At 39.6% G+C, this 14,354-nt stretch overlaps 1 protein-coding gene across 1 annotated transcript; it reads right to left on the bottom strand.

Moving 5' to 3' along the window:
• Positions 1–8,576: 8,576 nt before the first annotated feature.
• Positions 8,577–13,672, bottom strand: LOC122139330. The gene is made up of 7 exons (XM_042736127.1): positions 13,489–13,672; positions 13,067–13,178; positions 12,784–12,902; positions 10,764–10,934; positions 10,419–10,642; positions 10,108–10,267; positions 8,577–8,725 (listed from the first exon to the last, which is right to left on the bottom strand). Coding segments are annotated over exons 3-7 (705 nt in total). The 5' UTR covers positions 12,785–12,902; positions 13,067–13,178; positions 13,489–13,672.
• Between the last annotated feature and the right edge of the window lie 682 nt (positions 13,673–14,354).

Consider the following 14,354-nt stretch of genomic DNA (forward strand, 5'->3'; position numbering starts at 1 on the left):
TTGAGTGAACTATATTGAATGCTATGCTTTCTAAATGACCACATGGTTTAGGCACTGACAAACATAGGGGATTTGTCAAATTTGTGTCAAATCAGGGAAAAGTGTTTATATAGTTTAGGGAAATGGGTGTGCTTTTTTTTTTTTAATGGCGTTATGGTTTTGAAATTTTAGTTCAAAAGCCTGATTATAGTGTTTTAGCAATCGAGAAAAACCGTAAAATTTGAAGTACACTACAAGTGCACATTCCTTTCTGTTAAGGGAATTTATTTTTCACAAGGAGCTACATATAAAAACAGCTTTCTTGATTGATTGAAAAGGCACAATGGTGTAGAACTATATGACAAAATAATATGTCTTTCTGAATCCTTTCTCCACATTTTTTACTTATGTAACACAATTATTTAATATTTAATAAATTATAGAATAGAATAGAACAGAATAGAATAGAATAACCTGATGTAGTGTTTTGCGTTAATTTTGGGGTTTTAGGATAAACCAATGAACATCCTAAGGTGTAGTCCACAAACTAGATCATCTATAATTGAACTTATAATATTATTATTTTTAAATTACAACTTACTTTTAAATCATAAAATTGTGTGGTAGGAAGTATGGATGTTTGAATGTATGTTAAAATTCAGATATACAGCATCACTGTACATCAGTCATTACTTTGAGAAACAAATGCCTCACATGCAGGCCTTCAACTAGTAGATTCACTGAAACAACTCATATTTTAAAAAATTTTTTTTAGTCATTTACAACTATAAAGAGAAGAGAGTCTCTGCTGGACTTTAAGGCAGAGGTTCACATATAAAGCATCACAGTTTTCCCTTGATAGTACTGTATAAATACTGCATACTGTAGAAAACAATGTTAGCATAATGTGATGGATCACAGTATTGTTGATGATGATTCAGACAGATCATAGAATAAATATAATTATTTCAAATAAATGCAGGAAATCACTCTTTAACATTATTTATTTTTCAGCAACTCAAAGTGCTCAAAGAGGACAAAAACAACTACAGTGATCGTGACATTTCTACAAAGATCTGTATATAGATCAAATGGCTGTTGCATCAGATTCAGACATCAGACTGGGTATCTTCCACAGCACTAGTGTTTGTGTGGGTCTGCCAGCTCTGGTTTGGGCTTTTCGTCATATGCACCACGTCCACATCCATTGTGCCAGTGCTGAAACACTCCTCCCCGATGTGCCTGAATGACTACCACCAGTAGCACTCACATCTATTGTTATGAAGTGCTTTGAGTGACTGGTCCTAGCACACCTCAAGGACTGCCTCCCACCCACACTGGACCCACACCAATTTGCCTACCATAAAAAATAGGAGCACAGAGGATGCAGTATGCACAGTGCTGCACTCTGCACTCACACACTTGGATAATAACAACACATATGTACGGTTGTTGTTTGTTGACTTCAGCACAGCATTTAACACTGTCATTCCCTCCAAGCTGACCACTAAACTTGGAGACCTGGACATTAACAACTCCCTCTGCAACTGGATTATGGACTTTCTGACCAACAGACCTCAGCATGTTAGGTCAGGCCACACCTGCTCCACCACCATCACACTTAACACCGGCGTACCACAGGGCTGTGTGCTGAGCCCATTTCTTTTACTCCCTTTACACCCACGACTGCAGGCCTGTGCATGGATCCAACTCCATCATTAAGTTTGCAGATGACACCACGGTGATTGGCCTCATCAGCGACAACGATGAGACTGCCTACAGGGAGGAGGTACAGCACCTGGCCGCATGGTGCGATGACAGTAACCTGCTCCTTAACACCAGCAAGACAGTGGAGCTCATTGTGGACTTCAGGAAGAAGGAAAGGAAGCACGCATGACCCCATCCACATTAACGGGATGGTTTTGAACGTGTCTCCAGCTTCAAGTTCCTGCCAAGTTCCAGCTTCAACCACCATCTCGGAGGACCTGTCCTGGACTACAAACACCTCCAGCATGGTCAAGAAGGCTCACCAGCGCCTCTTCTTCATCAGGACACTGAAGGAGAACCAGCTGTCTTCAGCCATCCTGGTGAACTTCTACCGGTGGGCGATCGAGAGCATCCTGACCAGTTGCATCACAGTCTGGTATGGGAACTGCTCAATTGCTGACCTCAAGGCACTGCAGAGGGTGGTGAAAACTGGCCAATGCATCACAGGGACACCACTTCCTGCTATTGAGGACATCCAGAGGAAACGCTGTCTACGTCGAGCTTGCAGCATTCTTAAGGACTCCTCCCACCCTGACCACAGAATGTTTAACACCTCCTGCCCTCCGGGAGGCGCTTCAGGAGCCTCCAGACAAAGGACCAGCAGATTCAGGAACAGCTTTTTCCCTACAGCTGTCTCCTTACTGAACTCTGCCCTCTGACACCCCCCCAACGCCCCCCCACACCACACACAGACTCCTCACCCCATTCTCATCACTACATCTGATTTATTTATTTACAAACAAGCAAAAAACTGTAAACTTGTTATTACTTGCACTACTGTCTGTTCAATCCAGAGTAATCCATTTGCACACTGAAATATTTTCTATGCACCTTTCTGTCCATTGCACTAGTGTAAATGATGTTCATATGTTCATAGTTTCTGCTTATAATGTACATACACTTTTACATAATCCATCTGTATAGTATGTTCATAGCACACCTATCTGTATCATGCTGATAATATATAAAAAAATCTGTAAATTATGTCCATACTACTGCCTTATCTGTATATTTATTGTACATTTGTAACATATTGTAGACCTTGTATATTCTGTACTTACTGCTTATTGCACTTCTGATTAGATGCTAAACTGCATTTTGTTGCCTTGTACCTTACATGTGAAATGACAATAAAGTTGAATCTAATCTAATCTAATCTAATCTAATCTAATCTAATAGGGTCTAACATACATGTTGTTGGTTTAGATGATTTAACAAATTTATACAATTCTTCCTCTCCTATAATAGAGAATGAGTGGAATTGTTCCTCGGGCGATCTATAGCACACTATCTGATGTGATACTATAGCTGACAGCTGCATGGTTACAGTTTTATCTCTAATAGTATCAATCTTAGAAGTAAAATATTTCATAAAGTCATTACTGCTGTGCTGTTGGTAAATGTCAACCCTTGTTGATGCTTTATTTTTCATTAATTTCGCCACTGTATTGAATAAATACCTGGGGTTATGTTTGTTTTCTTCTAAAAAAAGACAAAAAGTAATTAGATCTTGGGGTTTTTAATGCTTTTCTGTAGGATCGGTTACTATCCTGCCAAGCAATACAAAATACCTCTAGTTTTGTTTTCCTCCCAGCTGTGCTCCATTTTCTGGGCTGCTCTCTTTTTTATGCGTGTGCTCATTATACCATGGTGTCAGACTGTTTTCATTAATCTTCCTTAAGTGTAAAGGAGCAACTGTATAGACCTTATACCCATCTAATGTGTTATGTGATGCATGCATGGATAAATTTTAATTATAAAAACAATTTACAAACAATTCCAGACAAGGAACAGATGGAAACACATGGCTTTAATACTAGGGGCCAGTTTTAATAAACAGTGCAAATAGCTCAAGAGCTGATGGGTGTGGAAATTTCTGCTGAAGATTCAATAACAATTGTGCAAATTAAAGAACCCAGACGCAACATCTCATTTACATATCAACCAATATGAATATGTGAATAGGTTTAAGAGAAAACTCTTAGCTAAAGTCTTTTACTGCTATTTAGGAGAACTGTTATAAGATAACATGTTTTGTGAAAATGGGCCCTGAACTACTTTTGAAAAAATAAATTCGTATTTGAGCTGCAATGTGGTGATTTATTTTTTATGAATTTGTGCAATGTGAATGATATGCAAAACACATTGTTTTTTAGAAAAGGTAAGTGACCATCACTGAGACATAAGCAGATTGAACAGAAACATACAAATAAGATTGTACAAATTCATAAGAATGAACCACAAATAACCAAAACTTAAAATAGTTATGAACAACCATGTAGATTGCGTTGGAAAAACCAGAGGCGCTTGACCAAGCTTCAGCTTTGACGCCTTTAGGGTGAGAATGTGTTACTCTTCCACTGGTTGCTGGTTTCAGTTTTATTTGGTGGTTTGTGCTCAGTGTGGTTGCAGTTCTCATCTCAATCTCTGACTGTGGTTTCAGTAACAGGCTTCTTTTTTTTTTTTTTTTACAAGAATCAAAAAATATGTCAGTTAACACAGCGAAAAAAGTTCCACTACAGTTCTGCACCTGTTAGTATAGGTATCATAAATAATAATAATAATAATAAAAAATGTCATGTAAAATGTAAATATGAATTGCATTATCCATGTTTCTTCATCATTTTTCATCATTAAAGGCTTTTTAGCAACATGATCTCATTTGTATTTTTATGTAAACGTAATGTTAACCAAAACTACAATTTTTTTTCCTCAATCATGCTGTGACTTACAATAGAACTACAAAATACACCCAAAACACAACATAAAATCACAAAAGTAATTGATTTTATTTGTGTGCTGCAATCCAAATTAAACTTTTTAAGCTGTAAATACATAATAATGTTTGTTTTAAATGATTCATTGCATCTAAATTGTTTCAGCCACAATCAAAACAACAGTTTTGGACCTGTAAATGTTACGTAGCTTACTAATAAACCTATGTATAAACAATGAGACCAGGTGACCAAGAAAACTACACTTTGCATAAATACACTACATTGAAAGAAGTGCTACAAACAATACAATTTTAGTTTTACTTAATTTAATTTTCTTAATACTTGTAAAACATTATGGTTTGAGTAAAGATTATTCTCTAGTCTCTTACCAAAACCACAGTCAGAGCTCAGATATGACAGTTGAGATCAAAAACCAGAAACCAGCAGCACAAAAAAAGAGAGAGAGAAAGAAAGAGCAAGACACATAACAAACAAGAAAAGAAAAATTATCTGTCTGACAGTGTATTTTTTTATGATTATATTACAGTAAATCTCATATTCATGCAGGTAAGGTTTAAAGATAGGAATCTTAAAAAATAATCAATGTGATATTTTGTAACAAATGTCATTCGATATTTTTCTGCCGGTCTAATTTTTTATACTGTTAAAAAGTGGTTATGTTTATTAACGGATTCTGGTCTCTACAATATATGTGTGATTGTGATGATTTCACTGCAAGGTGAACATGCAAAAGACACAAGGACTGTAATGTGTCATTTGTGCGAGGTGCTCATATATTTACATTTAATACCAAACTAATGTTAATGATCTCTGTGAACATCCTTGTACAATATTTTTAATTGCTGATTAAATCAATCATGGATGATGAACATGACAAATTTAGATTTTACTTGAAGCTGGATCCATTGCAGTAGGGTATAGGAACACAAAAGAAAAAATTAATGTTGTTTTGAATGGAGCTCTAAAATAAAGTACAATGATTGAAAAGAGCAAATTGAGACCCGAGGACTGAAGAAATTCAAGTTCAGACTGATGTCTCATCAGTTTTGGGTTCTGTGTGTGTGTTTGTGGTGTCTGAACATCTCTGAGATTTCCTCTGCAGACCAAAACACACAGAATAGGGTCTGAAATCACTCTCAAACTCATCAAACAGAGAGACATCACATACCAAGATATGTGGACTCCACACGTGATTAAATTCACAAAGATGAACAACATGAATGGTAAGTACAGCATTACAAAGGTAAAAACAGCAACAGTGAACACTGAACGTGTGTTTCTGCTGACAGGAGTGGAAGAGGCTTTACAGGTGATTGTAAATATTACAGTCAATAAGCTCAGAGGAGCCAAACTTGTGCCGAGACTAAATAAAGAAATGTACGTATTTACAAATGGATCCATGCATTCATGGATCCAATAGTTGAAAATGAATGCATTCACAATTGAAAAAGCAAGCACAAGAACAAAGATTATGATGTAACAGGGGCGTGACAAAACATGAGAAGAAAACTGTGGATATTTCAGTGTCAACCCCCCCTCTAGAGCTACCAGCTGATGCAGGATAAAACCACACAAATGTAACCCTGACCAAAACTGTACAATCATGTAAGGTCTCCAGTATAATTTCTGGAGTAATTTTGTCACTGTATATAGATCTAGGATCACTTCTATCAGGTCCCCAAAGAGGAGGATGGTGATAAAGACTGAGATTCGACCTCTGTGGTGGCGCATATACTTAAAGCATGTTGGCACAGTTGCTTGGGTGAGGGACAGGTTAAAAATGTCTGTGAAGACCCCTGCAAGCTGCTCTGCACACGTCCAGGAATGCTGTCCGGGCCAGCAGCCTTGCGTGCATTGATCCGGCTCAATGCATTGTGGACATCTGTGGAGGTGAGTTTGAGGGGCTGGTGTTTTGCTGAGTTTGTGATTTTGGTGGCTGTATCCTTGTTGTCGCTGTTGAAGTGAGCATAAAAGTCATTTAGCTCGTTAAGGAAGGAGACGTCTGTGAGCGTTGTAGCAGAGTTGCTTGACTTGTAGTCGTTGATGACCTGGATGCCCTGCCACATGCGTCGGGGGTCAGAGTTGGAAAAGTGTTCCTCTACCTTCAGCTTGTAGCAGTACTTGGCCTTTTTTATGCCCCCTTTTCAGGTTAGCCCTGGATTCGCTGTAGGCCTGAGCGTCATCTGACCTGAAGGCAGTGTTGCAGGCTTTCAGCAGGAGTCGCACCTCCTTGTTCATCCATGGCTTCTGGGTAGGGTATGTTGTGATCTGTTTTTCTGTTGTGACACTGTCAATGGTGGTGTTGATGTAATCCAGTACAGAGGAGGTATAGATATCAATGTCCGTGTGAGAGCCACAGGCAGCCTGAGAAGCAAACATACTCCAGTACGTGTATTGAAACCTGTCCTGAAGTGAAGAGTCTGCTCCAGTTGGCCACACTTTGATGGTCCTCACTGATGGCTTCACACGGTTGATGAGGGGTGAATACTTAGGGGTGAGAAACAAAGAAAGGTAATCAGACTGTCCGAGGTGGGGGAGGGGGGTCGCGGTGTAAGCTCCATCAATGTTTGTGTAAACATGATCCAAAGTGTTGTCTCCTCTGGTGTGGCAGGAAACATGCTGATGGAATTTGGGGAGCACTGTCTTTGCACGCTGCGCCTCGCCAGACGCGTATACGCGTTTTGGGGTATTTTCTCCTGATAACCCCGAAAAGAACTTAAATAACACTTTCAGTTTTGATCGTACATATAATAGCAATACATCAATCGAATCTGTAAAGGGTCTACTTTTTTTGTATACAGACATAATAACAACAAATACTTTGTGCACTTATAAAATAAAGATAACAAACCAGGAGTGCTGTCTGCAGCCTTTGTCTGCGCTGATCTTCAGTTACAAATGCGTCATTAAAATGAACTGTAACTCAGTGAATACTCAACAAAGAGACATGAGAGAGATATCTATAGAAAGCCTGACATGTCTACTTTTAAACTAAACAAGTGCTGCTGAAAACAAATATTCTGTGATAAAGTAATCCATATGAAAACACATCTCCCTTCATTATCTTCTAATCCCAGACAGCAAACTGACTACGAAACGCATCTGCCGCGGAGGTACGGTGAACTCCGGAACGGATCCAGAAAGCGGATCCGAAACTGCGGTGGCGGCTCACGGATCCGGTCCGACACCGCTGCGGTCCCTTTGCGTATCCGTACATAAATGGGTACATCCGCCCCGGCTTCGCTTTGGATCTGCGAATGAGCCGCATATCCGCTCCGGGTCCGTTTTGGACCCGGTCATATGAGCATCGTATCCGGCCCGGGTCCGTTTTGGACCCGTTCATAAAATTCCGTCTGCAATGCCACTTTTTTCCCCCACACTGCCTCCTCATCCAAAATTCTTGCAGTGAATCCAGTGTGTGAACGTGATTGCACTGCGCCTTGTTAAATATGTCAGGAGGAGAAATAGCTGTGAAATCCAAGTGTCTCTGGGTTTTGGTATGTGATACATTAGGCTGCATTACATTTGGCTGACGCATTTTTAACCAAAGCGACTAACATGCTAGCCTACATAGTTTTCTTTTTAAGGCAATTCTCTCAACAATTATATTTAAAAAAAAAAAAAAAAAGGTAGAGTACAATAAGAGCATCAGTGAGTGCTGTTTTTTAAACAGAGTGTCAGTTCTAAGTGCTAGGATCAGCAAGACTAGTTGTAAGAAGTGCTACGAGAGAAGATGTTCTCTGATTATAATGGAATTCTGGGAAATGGGAATGTGTTTTGTATCTGTTAAGTTGTACATAACCATTTACAGTTGACATGAGACATAAGTAGCAAACATAAGTTTTTTTTTAGTATTGGAATGCAAGTCGGATTATTGAAAAGGAGCAGTAAGTTGGTTGTATTCTATCTTGCAGTTGATTGTGGGTGGGGTTTAAACACACTAGGCTACAGGCCAATGGAATTTGTAAAGGGCATGGTCTCTGAATTGGAAAACAACATGTAGCCTGCGACAGACTATTTAAATTAAAACTGAAACAATTTGAAAGAAATAAAACATTTTATTTAACAAAAGAACACATGAACATAAGTAGCCTAATCATCGGCCTCAAGCCTGGTTAGACGGTTGGTCAGGCGCCTCCTCACCGCACCACGGTCTGCAGCCAAGTTAAACCATCTTATGGCATATCGTTGAATGTCTGTGTCTATGGCTGTGCGACACAAACCATTTGCACGTACAGCACCTGTAAGCACAAAATGAGGTTTTAAATTCAGCATGCATTTGGTAGGCTACTTATAACTTAAGCCCGGGCTGCCCAGTTATTGGGATCGCTCGGGATTGTTGGTGGAACAGTCGAGCGCTGTGTGAGAAGTTTTCAGCGCACACATCTGAAGCGTGCGCACGCACATTGACAGCCGCGTCTAGACCGCGTGAATACTAAATAGAGCTCTCTTCTGCTTTTTTGTGCATGGATGAATAAATACAGACAAAATTAAATCAAAATGCGCATTTTGACGGATATCCTAGTAAACACAGTCGTTAGGCATATGTCTTAACGTAAACAGTTGAGAAAGAAAAGGCGTGTGTATCAGCATATTAAATCCGTGCTTCGTTCGTAATGTGAAAGCAAACTAATAATAAATCTAATGCTGTCAAAGAAAAATAAAAGTGCTCACTGCTCCTGACTAAATAACCGTTATAACATCAGAAATTATTCATCTATATTTAATTTATAGAGTGAAGACTGTGCATTTATTTTATATTTGATTAGCCTATTACATTTCTGTAGCGTACCTGAAAAAACCTGAAAAGCACTGTTTATTGAACTTATATCTTTGTTGTATTGTAGTTATTTTCTGCTATTGCTTGTAATTTGGTTATCTGTAGAAAAGATTTTGAGCACTGAGCCCATAGTAGCAGCCAGAATTGTTTTTCCAATTGTTTATTTTATTATTTAAAAAAAAATGTGTAGGCTTATTTTTGTTGTGAATGTCCCAACTGAGGTACAGAATGTAAAATTTTCAGATTAATGTTCTTGTTATATATTTTGGTTGCATTTGTGAGTTAATAAAAATGTAGACGGTTGTTTAAAATAGATATATAATATCAAAATATTGATATATTGATCGATATACTCCTGTATTGAATCGAATCGTAATCGTATCAAAGAATTTTTTGAGGTATCGGAAAATATTGTATCGCTGGGTATGAGAATCAATATCATATCGTATCGTGACGAACCATCCGATTTACACCCCTATCAATATCATATCATATCGTGACGAACCATCCGATTTACACACCCGTCTAATAACAGGCAGAAACATACAATAGTTGTTGCTGACATTCTATGATATAGAACTGTTCGTTTCTCATGAATGACAGATTAGGATTTTTAAAAGGTGTGTGATTGCTGTTTAAATAAAAATTATATTCTTGTGTCTTTATTCTGTCTCCCAAAGTTGTCTGCATATTATTAAAATAGCCTTTAAATTATAGAGAATCGTTGTTGGGGGGGATTTTTTAATGAAGGGGGCGGGTTTTCGATCATGATTGGGCGTAAATCACTCAACCCAATCTGGCAACACCGTTTACAGTTGCAGCTGAATACTTAAAGTGACTTACGGTACAGCAGTGTCTTTGACGACATGTGACTGAATGCCCTCTTGCCGTTTGCCCCCTTCCCGCTTATGGTCTTGGCCACTTCTTCAGTGAACATCCGAGAGAGGATGTTCCACGCCACTCTCTTCACATCTTGGCCACCAATCGTGGCCAAAGAAGAAATCTAAAAGTAAGTCACAAAACACCTTAAATTACAGACAAGGTATAAAGCCCTGATGTAATAACTTGTACGACAATCTTTGCCCCACCTCCCCCCCCACACCCACCACACCAGCACTTTACCAATTAGAGTTGAGTGACTGGCAGGAGCATACCATTCTTTGTTTGGCTGCTGCATTGGCAGCGTCTTTCAGGAATGCTTCAAGCTCATCCACCGCTTCCAGTGATTCGATGGGCAGCTGAATGCATTCAGGACACTCTGGCTCTTGAGGTGTTGAGGTGTTGAGCACCCTGCTGCTCAGGTGATTGACCTTGGCCACCAGCTGGTCCTGCTGCTGCTTAATGTGCTCCAGCAGGCTTAAAATGTGGACCTGAGCAGCTGTTGAATACATAGTATTATAGAATAATTATTCCCCCTCCATTCCATGCACTTAAGTCCCCCCGTGTCCCCTGTGGTTAAAGCCAAGGTATTATAGCTTGTAGTTACAGTTATTTCTTACCAGAGCAGGGAATGGTTTCTGGGCCATGTCTCCCACCTCTCCAGGTAGGTCTGTAGACCTGGCTTGGCTCCTCTGGCCCCCGTTGTTGCTGGTTGCATTGTGCAGGTTGAGAGAGGAGTGTTTGTGGTGGTAGTGGTGGTAGTGGTTGGGGAGGGGCAGTTCTGCCAAACACTGTGTTGTTGTTGTTGTTGGGGGGGGGGGGGAGGAGGTTATATTGGTGTCAATCTTATACAACATACACAACACAGTCACACCAAAATAAAGGGATAGTTCACCCAAAAATGAAAATTATGTCATTAATGACTCACCCTCATGTCGTTCCAAACCCGTGAGACCTCCGTTCATCTTCGGAACACAGTATAAGATATTTTACATTTAGTCCGAGAGCTTTCTGTTCCTCCATTGAGAATGTATGTACGGTATACTGTCCACGTCCAGAAAGGTAATAAAAACATCTTCAAAGTAGTTCATGTGACATCAGAGGGTCCGTTAGAATTTATTGAAGCATCGAAAATACATTTTGGTCCAAAAATATCAAAAACTACGACTTTATTCAGCATTGACTTCTCTCCCGGGTCTGTTATGAGCGCGTTCACAACACTGCAGTTTAGTGATATCCAGTTCGCGAACGAATCACTCGATGTAACCGGATCTTCTTGAACCAGTTCACCAAATCGAACTGAATCGTTTGAAACGGTTCGCGTCAACAATAAGCATTAATCCACAAATGACTTAAGCTGTTAACTTTTTTTAACATGGCTGACACCCCCTCTGAGTTCAAATAAACCAATATCCGGAGTAATTCATTTACTCAAACAGTACACTGACTGAACCGAGCCAGATAACGAACGAAACATTGACTCGTTCTAGAGTCAAGAACCGTTTCTGTCGGACGCGTCCGGTTCGAGAACCGAGGAGCTGATGATACTGCGCATGCGTGATTCAGACTGACACACAGCCCGTCTCAACCGAACTGGTTCTTTTGGTGATTGATTCTGAACTGATTCTGTGCTAATGTTATGAGCGTGGGGAAATCGAAGGCTTGAATCAAGGGCAATCATCGCCAATGAAGTCATTACGTCGAGCGCAAAAGAACTGGTGAACCGTTTTCGGCAACCGGTTTATTGAATCAAACTGTCCGAAAGAACCGGTTCGTGGGAGAAGAACAGAACTTACCATCACTACCGGTGATCCGAAAACCGATGCAACCGGTTCTTGACTCGAGAACGAGTCAATGTTTCGTTCGTTATCTGGCTCGGTCAGCAGTTCAGTCAGTGTACTGTGTACGTTTTCAAAACGATTCAGTTCGATTTGGTGAACTGGTTCAAGAAGATCCGGTTACACCGTGTGATTCGTTCGCGAACCGGATATCACTAAACTGCAGTGCTGTGAAACGCGCTCATCACAGACCCGGGAGAGAAGTAAATGCTGAATAAAGTCGTAGTTTTTGATATTTTTGGACCAAAATGTATTTTCGATGCTTCGAAAAATTCTAACGGACCCTCTGAGGTCACATGGACTACTTTGAAGATGTTTTTGTTACCTTTCTGGAAGTGGACAGTATACCGTACATACATTCTCAATGGAGGAACAGAAAGCTCTCGGACTAAATGTAAAATATCTTATACTGTGTTCCGAAGATGAACGGAGGTCTCACGGGTTTGGAACGACATGAGGGTGAGTCATTAATGACATAATTTTCATTTTTGGGTGAACTATCCCTTTAAGAAACATTCACAGAGGACAACTGTAAGATGACTACATATTCAGTATGCATAGAGCAGATAAAGCTAAAAGCTGGATGAACCGGGGAAGAAAGGACTTCCTCAGCCTGTCTGTTGAGCATGCTAGTGACAAGGAGACTGCCACTAAACTTGCTCTTCCGTGTAGTGAGTGGGGGTCATTTTGTGGTTTGTGTATGTGTTTTTTTGTTGTGGAGAAATAGAAAACACATTTAATTTATATGTATATTTTTGTCTTATTTGAAATTATTAGGACATGAATACTCTCTGACTCTTACTTTGACAGAGCTCTAGACTATTTGCAGGGAGTTGGTGACTTGTCCCAGCAGATGACCCGGATTTGGACCTCTTTGGGGGTCGGTAGTCCTCCTCTATATCGGTGTCACCAAAGAAATGTCTGTTTAAATAAAAAATAAAAAAAAGATCTTTATCTACATGCAAATCAACATTTAAAGCAGATAGAGAATGGTTGAACATGGCATTGATCTCTGTTCTTTCTTTTTAATAAAAGTATATGTTGTTAGTGTTTGTATGTGTAACATGAAGGAAAAAACACTGGACTTCGCTGTTGTTCTCCTTCTCCCAGGCCGTTCCTGTTCATCCTCAGTTTGGAGGTCCGAGGTGCTACATGTCAGAGCCTTCTTCAGGATTTGACGTGCCTCAATGTAAGTATCTGAAAGGTAAACATGGAGCTTGACATGAGTCTTAAAGGAACATGCCACCATTTTATGAAATTAATTATTCACGGTCTCCCCTACAGTTAGATAAGTGTGCAAAAATTTTTTTTGTCTCCGTGCATGCATTGTCTTAGTCCGGCAGGTGACAAAAGTTTTTGCTCACTTATCTTACTCAAGGGGAGACAGTGAATAACCCAATTTCATAAAACGTTGGCATATTCTTTTAAACAGTGGTGGCAGTGGATTTGTAGGTGTAGGATTTGTAAAAACCACTTTGCCAAGAAACAACTTTGAGATTTGGCATACCAGATGATTTGATGATTCTGACATCATGTGTCTGCCAGTCATCCTGTGGCTCCTCTCCATGTTTTACTGCCCTATTTATTCTTTCGTCACTGTTATAAGTTGGCCACGATGCACAACCATCCTCGTACCAGCTTTGGGGCACCACTGCTATGGATTTATTGGTGACAAATTCAACTACATGGAACATCTTAATGGAGAAGACAAGAAAAGAAAACAAGTGTGAACGCACAGTTATTGTGAGTCAGAGTAAGAAGATCTAGTGGAAAAAAATTGAAATTTTGTTTTTATTGATTTTGATAATATAGGGGCTCATATGAAGTGTCAACTTGCACAACACTGATACTGACAGTTGACAACTGAAAGATGATTAACTTCAGCAAAGTACTTACAGCAACTTATCAGCCCGTTTTCTGATGCAGCCACTGCCAGCAAGTCAAACTTTGGTCAGTCCTCAGACCCTGATCTAAACTAGTCATGCTATGATTATGATTGGTACTAAAACAATGAACAAAAACTATCAATTAATGTTAATGTAATGAAGTAATTAACTAATTAATGTCTGAACTAATAAACTGATTGAAATGCATTTTTTGCATGTTAATGCAGGAGAGGAGGAAAGGCCACAAAACCTTCCCTGTGGGGCAGGGCGACACATTTCCCATCCAGCTCTGAAACTTTGGCAGCCTTGATGATCTCAGATTTTTCTGAAATGATGTAAATATTCAGTGTATCCAAGCTAAATGGGGTAGCTAAAGAACAATGACTTCCTTCTATATTCCTTATATATTGCATAAAATGCCCCCCCCCCAATGCATTCCACAATATTTTGGATGCAGACAATGTAATTTCCAAGCCTGAAGATGTTA

This window comes from Cyprinus carpio, chromosome B13, assembly GCF_018340385.1.
Source record: "Cyprinus carpio isolate SPL01 chromosome B13, ASM1834038v1, whole genome shotgun sequence".
In the NCBI taxonomy this organism is placed as follows: Eukaryota; Metazoa; Chordata; class Actinopteri; order Cypriniformes; family Cyprinidae; genus Cyprinus; species Cyprinus carpio.

Coding starts and splice junctions, on each gene's coding strand:
- LOC122139330 (XM_042736127.1), bottom strand. Junction 10,643..10,763: donor AGAAACCATTCCCTGCTCTG/GTAAGAAATAAC, acceptor TGTATTCAACAG/CTGCTCAGGTCCACATTTTA. Junction 8,726..10,107: donor GTCAAAGACACTGCTGTACC/GTAAGTCACTTT, acceptor TTGTGCTTACAG/GTGCTGTACGTGCAAATGGT.